Here is a 7921-nt window from a genome sequence, read left to right on the forward strand (position 1 = left end):
TGTGATTAGTTGTTAATAACCCCACACACGTTGTTAAATGGAAAATGAGAATCACTTAGTGGTATATATAATATAATTATTAAATTAATTTATAATTAAATACAACAAATGGCAAGGGAAGTTGGAGAGAAGTGATCATTATGTATTCTTCTCATTAAATATTACGAGTTGATTTCTAATTAACAATGTATTATAATATTAATTATTAATTAAAATAAAATATTAGTTAATAAAATAAATAATAATAATAATAAATATATAATTATAAAATTATCGTCAATTTAACAATTTTTATATATAAGATATTAATTATTGAGGGATCATGTTATTTATAGTATTTTAGAACAAATCATGTCACCCTTCTTTAAATTTGATAAGTGAGGAAAGATGTTCTCGCCCGCCTCCTAATCGTATCCAAACGAAACAAGCAAACAAAGCAGAGCGATAATCTCAACGGTGCACTGAATGTAATACTGTACTACACTAACCTTCTCAATATATATATCCCAATTCATCACCATCTTCCCCTCACATCACATTACACAATCCCTAAATCCCAACGCCATGGATCCAAATCCCAACGCCATGGATCCAAATCCAGGAACCTTCCCGATTCTCTCTTACGTCATGTCCCGTTTCCCTTCCTTAACATCACTAACCACCGCCGCCGCACACCCCGACACCGAATTATACGACATCGACATCGAACAGCCCCGCTCAGAAATCGTCGGCAAAATGCCAAACCTAGCTGACCCCGAACTACTCGCATCCATGGGCCGCGCCATCGCCAACGTTCAGCAGGCCCGCTCCGTCCTTAACCTAATCGGCGAACGGCCGACTCACGAGGAAATCGACCACGCCAAGGCCAAGCTCGTGGAAACTGAAGCCCAGCTATCCCGCCAGCTGGAAGGAATCGTACATCAGCCGAGGCCTCCGGAGATCGAGATCCATGGATGGCGGGCTCACCAAGCGGAAAAGGAGAAGCAGTGTAGAGAAGAGGCGGAGAAGGAGAAGCGTATTTGGAAATCGCTTATTCAGCTTGATGAGATGCATGAGGCTTATGAGAAGCTTCTTAGGGAGTCTGAGAAGCGGTTGGTTAGAATGTATGATTCTGCTGGAGATCGTGATGTTGGAGGAGATGGTGATGGTGCTGATGAGCTGAATGAAGAGGTGGTAGGGATTCTGCAGGAAGCGGATGGGAAAGGAATGGAAAGAATCGACCTTTCTGGCCGGACATTGAAGATTTTGCCGGAAGCTTTTGGTCGAATTTCTGGTTTGCTTGTGCTTGACGTTTCTGCTAATCAGCTTTCGGTAAAGTATTTTTCACTTTCTGCTTTTTTCCCCTTTTCTTTAGAATGCTGTTAGAACAAGCTGATTCCAAAGTTACTAGACAAAGTTTGGATAGATAGTCAAGTATTTAGTGTTTTCATATTATTTTATAAGTTGCTTTATTTAGCCTATCTTGGATGGAAATAAGCAGTAGATGAAAACAGCTTATGAAATAAGTTGTTTCATTAGTCTCACTGCTTAATAACAGATAAACTCCCTTAAGTCAATGCAAATGGCAAACCAACGCTCAATTAGTAAAACCAAATACAATCAAATTTCTTTGACTTAGGTGCTCTTTACATGTAGAGAGAAGACCAGGAGATTTTGTGATAAGGAGAGTAGATTAGATGAAGATAAGTCAAAGAACTAGAGGAAGAGCGTGATTTAGAAAAACTATAAGAGAAATTATTGAGAAAGATCTTGAGATTAACAATTTGGACAGAATAATGGTCATAGATAGATTATTATGGCAAGATTTGATCTATGTGGCCGATCTCACTATTAGTTATGCCTATGACATGAATTGAGCTTGATTTGAAATTTGAATGTGCTTGTTGGGCTCTGTTTGTGTCTTAACTTCTAGATAACTTGTTAATATGTTGGTTTAGAATAAACTTGGTGTTTGTACTTTCAGTGGCAGAGAGGATGCGTGTTTTGTGTGCTTTGTTATTGTGTAGTTTATGAATTTTTTTGCTGAAGAATCAAGATTGCACTATTGATAAATAATAACCACTTTAAGTTTGTATACACCAATTTTTATCTGTTTCATTTTGAATATTTATGCTCCTTGTGCTCCATTGATATTTTTAAAATCATATCAGATGTAGTACTGATTTACCTTGTTGGTATGACCTCTCTTGCAATTCAACATATGTACTAATATTTATCTCTGACACAATAGGCAATTCCTGACTCAATAGCTGGGTTGCAAAATCTGGAAGAGCTTAATCTCTCTGCAAATCTTTTGGAATCACTGCCCGATTCAATTGGGTTGCTACAGAAGTTGAAATTGCTCAATGTTTCTGGAAACAAGCTTGCAGCCCTTCCTGATTCCATTTGTCAGTGCAGGTACGAAATTATTTTGGTCACTAACAATCCACTTGTTTTAAGAATCATCTTATGAGTATTTTGAAAGCCATCCTTGCGGACAGCTATACTAGTGAAAATTGGAGCCATTTTACAGCATGCAGGAGCAAGAACTGTTATTTATTTAAATTCTTTGAACTATAAATGAGAACACTATTTCTTATTTGATCATTTCATTTGTGTTTTTATGCCTTTTAACGCTAATTTTAGTGTACAAATACTGTAAAATATCTCACTACCAATTTCATGTTCTGCTTCTGCACATGTCATCTCATTTCTTAAGCCAAACATTGTACATGCTCAAGTCATTTAGGAACTTGTTCAAATTATTAATGTTATCATTTGATCTGAACTATTTTATATTGAGTGATCAGGTCATTGGTGGAGCTGGATGCAAGCTTTAACAATCTGTCATACTTGCCAACAAACATTGGGTATGAATTACCGAACTTGAAGAAACTCATGATTCATTTGAACAAAATCCGATCTCTTCCCTCGTCCATTTGTGAGTTGAAGTCGTTACGCTATTTGGATGCTCACTTCAATGAGCTACATGGGCTTCCAATAGCAATTGGGAGACTGACTAATCTGGAAGTTCTCAACTTGAGCAGTAACTTCACTGATCTTAAAGAACTTCCAGAGACGTTTGGTGAATTGACTAATCTCAGGGAATTGGATCTCAGCAATAATCAGATTCATGCACTTCCCGATACATTCGGTTACCTTGATAATTTGACCAAGCTCAACTTGGAACAGAATCCTCTTGAACTGCCACCAGTGGAGATTGTAAACCAAGGGGTCGAAGCCATATTGACTTTTATGACCAAGAGGTGGATTGATATCTTGCAAGAGGAAGAAAGAAAGAGCAATCAAGAAATGCAAGAACAGGTAGAGGGAGGCTGGTTAACACGAAGCACGTCGTGGTTGAAGAATGTTTCTGGAAATGTAGCTGGGTATATTGGAACTGCTGTTGGATCTCCTATGTCACCCAAATCTCCCGAGGAAGCTTATCTTAATCAACAGCTATAAGGTGAGATTTGTCCGACTCTTTATCAGGAATTGTCAAGCATGCATTTTTGATGAAGATTACAGATTACAGGGTCTATGTTTGTTATGTTTGTTACCAAGCAGCAGTTCCTGCTGTTACTTCCTCTTTTGTTCTCAACCCAATATCCAACATAAGCGTAGGCATGGTGCTTTGGTAATTAACGTGTATAATCGAGGGGCATGAATGCCACTCACAATAACTGCCTAAATTTTGATAATTTGTTTCTTTAAAAAATTAAAAACAAAATAATTATTCACTTCACGTGTTGTGATTCGAATGTAACGTGATTTGAGTGGAAATAGTATATATTCTTGTTGCTTGTTGTACTAAAACTTTTTTTATGTGGTGGGATACACTTCTAACATTAACATGCAATCAAATTAACAAAGGGAATACTCTCCATTTTTCTTTTAGGAAATTGAGAGCTCCATTCCTATAGTTTTATGAGCATGAAAACTCAAATAAATATATTTAATATCACATGTTTGTCATTTTTACATAAAATTATAGTGGAGCAAATCAGAAGTGGAGGTTCTTAATCCTGATAAATGAACAAGCGATGAAAATAAAGCTTATTCTAATTATTACTTCTGATGTTGGTTTTCTGTGATTAGTCACATATGAACTCTCCAATCAAACTTAAATGGTATACATATAATGTAGGTTACCATTGAATCTCTTTTATACAAACATGTCCATCATGAATAAACTCAAGGTGCAACCAATAGTCTCAAACATATAGACGAGAGAGGACCATGTTGCGGTGGTGAAGCATAGATTAAGAATTTAATCTTTTTTGATAAGACAAAATTGTTGTGAACGGGACGGCGCAGGCAGGTATATTTGAGGATAAAGGCTAGGGGTGTTCGCGGTGCGGTTTGGACGGTTTTGGCGATAAAAATCATCCGAACCGCAAGAGAAAAAAGCATGCGGTTTGGTTTGGTTCGATTGACTTTTAGAAATAAAACCAAATCAAACCAAACCAATACGGTTTGGGTTGGTTCGGTTGGTTCGGTTTTTTATAATATTTTTATTGTGCCATACATATACCTATAGAGAACAACATAACTTTAGATTTAGTCATTCATACATGACTAAATAACATCAAAACTCATCATATTTAGACAAAAATATTTTATTCAATATACAAAAAATTAGATTAGACAAAAGTGGAATAAAAAACATATATAAATAGTAGCATAAAATAATATCGAAGAGATTATAATATAACCTAAAAAACATATGAGATGAGAGATTAGAGAAGATGAAAAAAAGAACATAAGAGATGCGGGATTGAGAAGAAAGGTGCGATAAAAATATACTTAAAAGAGAAAATAGTAACATAAAAGATGAAAAAGAAAGAACATAAGAGACGACTTATTAGATTAGAATAGGCGAAACTTACATGGAAAAGAAGACGAGAAGAATGTGTGATACTACTATAAGAGATTTAAGAAGGTTGAAATTGAAACCCTAAGCGTGAGTAAGAGAAAATCGTTTGTAATTGTAAGGTTAATGCATACTAGGTTTGATGTTTTGGTTGGATGTGGGATAAGTAAAATTTGGGTTGTAACATAATGCGGTTTGGTTTGGTTTAGTTCGGTTTGCAAAATACAAACCGCAAACCAAACCAAACCGTGCGGTTTTATTAAAAAATGACCCAAACGAATCCGAACCAAATGCGGTTTTTTGCGGTTTCGATTTGGTTTGGTTTGGTTTGCGGTTTTCTATTGGGTTGGTTTGGTTTTGAACACCCCTAATAAAGGTCACCTTTGATCCTATTCCTCTGACGTACGCAGAGTTATATCCCTCTTTGATAGAAAGGAAGCTGATTACTCCGAGAGACCCACCGGCTATACCTACTAACCCCTAGTGGTGGTATAAGCCTGAGTTACATTGTGTTTACCATTCTGGTGCTCCCGGCCACGACGTGGAGAATTGTTACCCTTTGAAGACCAAGGTTCAAGACCTTGTGAGGTGTGGTATTTTATGTTTTGAGGACGTAGGCCCTAATGTGAAGAAGAACCCATTGCCCGAACATGGGAAATCTGTCAACATGGTCCAGGGTTGCCATGGAAAATACAAGGTCAAATATGTCAGTCATATTCAACAGTCTCTGGTCCAGATGCATCGTTTGTTATGTGACTATAGTCATTATGAGCATGACCATGATAGATGCCGAGTCTGCTCTGTTAACCGATTGGGTTGTTTCAAGGTGCGCAAGGATGTTCAGGAAATGCTGGACAAATGAGTCATTGAGATCCTTCAAAACAGGAATGTTGATGAAAATGAGCCTAAGGTCAACATGATTTCCCTAGTGTTCCGGATACCCGAGCCTGTTATCATCAAGTACAATGGTAGCAAGCAGAAGGCTTCTCCCGCTCTAATCATTAAGCCTGCTGGTCCTGTGCCTTACTCTTCTGAAAAGGCAGTTCCCTATCGCTACAACGCCGTAGCAGTAGAGAATGGGAAAGAGGTGTCCTTGCCCTCTTCTTCTGTTGTGAATATTGCCGATGTTAACGGTTTGACCCGTAGTGGCCGTGTATTTTCAGCACCGCCGAAGCCTCAAATTAATGCTGATTTTGTTGAACGCCCAATCGGGAATGCTGTGAATTCTCCGAATCCGACACTTGCTATTAAGTCCTCCTCCGTACTGAAAACTCCTACTTCTGTTGGCCCGAGTGGCAATGTGAAAGAAGAATGTGATGAGATGCTGAGACTCATCAAAAGGAGCGAGTACAATGTTGTAGACCAACTTCTACAAACGCCATCCAAAATATCTGTGTTATCCTTACTCTTAAATTCAGAACCACACCGAGAGGCTCTGCAGAAGGTGTTGGATGTGGCATATGTGGATCACGATGTCACTTTGGAGCAATTCGATAGCATTGTTGCAAATATTACTGCTTGTAACAACCTGAGCTTTTGTGACTCTGATCTCCCTGAGGAGGGAAGAGACCACAACTTGGCTTTATACATATCTATGAATTGCAGAGACGACGCCATGTCCAATGTATTGGTGGACACCGGGTCATCATTGAACGTATTGCCAAAGTCCACTCTCTCAAAGCTATCATATCAAGGGCCTCCCATGAGGCAGAGTGGAGTAGTTATGAAGGCTTTCGATGGGTCTCGTAAGACCGTGATTGGGGAAGTTGATCTCCCAATCAAGATCGGACCAAGTGATTTCCAGATTACCTTCCAGGTTATGGATATTCACCCATCGTATAATTGTCTCTTAGGCAGACCATGGATTCACGAGGCAGGCGCCGTGACGTCCACCCTACACCAGAAATTAAAATTCGTGAAAAACAAGAAGCTGGTGGTGGTAGGGGGAGAAAGGGCTCTCCTGGTTAGCCATTTGTCTTCCTTCTCTTATATAGATGCTGAGGTTGAAATTGGAACTCCTTTCCAAGCTTTATCTATAGCTGAGCCTATTGAGAAGAGAACTCATTCATTTGCTTCCTACAAAGATGCAAAGTTGGCCATTGAGCGTGGTGCAACCACTGGTTTAGGAAAAATGATTGAGTTAGAAGACAACGAGTCCCGGGCTGGCATAGGTTTTTCTTCTGGTACTTTCAACAAGCAAGGGTTATTCGAGAGTGGAGGTTTCATCCACACTGGTCTAGATGAGGAGGCTGCTGCCGTTTTAGAATAAGATACAAAGGATTCTGGCAACTTCAACATCCCTGGTGGGGTCTGCAACAATTGGGTCGCTGTGGATATTCCAACAGTTGTCCATAAGTCAACGTAATAATCACTTTGTTTGAAAACCCTTCTCCCATGCCAAAAGGAGGAGTGATGACATTGTTGGCGCATAAGTACAATGATATTTTCATTCAATCAATTCATATTAAATGTTTGTTTTTCCAATTATTTTTGCTTTTTGCTTTTTTCATGAAATTGGTGATCACATAAAACCCTAAAAAATAAAATAAAATCAATCTTCTCATCTGCATAATGATTTGCCTTGTTTGATTTCTAAAAGCTTTTCATATCCAAAAATCATTATGCAGGTTGATTTCTAAACCCATTTAACATAATGGTCCAACACCATCTCCCAATTTTGAATTCCCTGTATTTGAGGCAGAGGAAGATGATGTTGAAGAGATTCCTGACGAGATTACCCGTCTACTTGAGCATGAAGAGAAGATCATTCAGCCGCATCTTGAGAATCTGGAAACAGTCAACTTGGGGTCTGAAGATTGTGTGCGAGAGGTAAAGATTGGGGCACTTCTGGAAGAATCTGTTAAGAAGGGGTTGATTAAGTTGCTACGAGAATATGTTGACGTCTTCGCCTGGTCATATGAAGACATGCCTGGTCTAGATACAAATATTGTGCAACATTTCCTACCTTTGAAACCTGAGTGCGTGCCTGTGAAGTAGAAGCTCAGAAGAACTCATCCTTATATGGCAGTAAAGATCAAAGAGGAAGTTCAGACGCAAATTGATGCGGGG

The 7921-nt window shown here is 38.6% G+C and overlaps 1 protein-coding gene across 1 annotated transcript; it reads left to right on the forward strand.

Moving 5' to 3' along the window:
* The first annotated feature begins 361 nt into the window (after positions 1-361).
* Positions 362-3795, forward strand: LOC127083704 (plant intracellular Ras-group-related LRR protein 9). Its single transcript, XM_051024030.1, has 3 exons — positions 362-1311; positions 2231-2397; positions 2790-3795. Exons 1-3 carry the CDS (start codon positions 565-567, stop codon positions 3442-3444), a joined length of 1569 nt encoding a protein of 522 aa, XP_050879987.1. The 5' UTR covers positions 362-564; the 3' UTR covers positions 3445-3795.
* Positions 3796-7921: the final 4126 nt, after the last annotated feature.

Source organism: Lathyrus oleraceus, chromosome 5, assembly GCF_024323335.1.
Source record: "Lathyrus oleraceus cultivar Zhongwan6 chromosome 5, CAAS_Psat_ZW6_1.0, whole genome shotgun sequence".
Lineage (NCBI taxonomy): Eukaryota > Viridiplantae > Streptophyta > Magnoliopsida > Fabales > Fabaceae > Lathyrus > Lathyrus oleraceus.

What these genes read in the sequence shown, in the direction of transcription:
- LOC127083704 (XM_051024030.1), top strand. Translation starts at nt 565, where the DNA reads ATGGATCCAAATCCCAACGCCATGGATCCAAATCCAGGAACCTTCCCG. An exon ending in TTTCTGCTAATCAGCTTTCG is followed by an intron (nt 1,312 to 2,230) that starts GTAAAGTATTTT and finishes CTGACACAATAG; the next exon opens with GCAATTCCTGACTCAATAGC. An exon ending in GATTCCATTTGTCAGTGCAG is followed by an intron (nt 2,398 to 2,789) that starts GTACGAAATTAT and finishes TTGAGTGATCAG; the next exon opens with GTCATTGGTGGAGCTGGATG.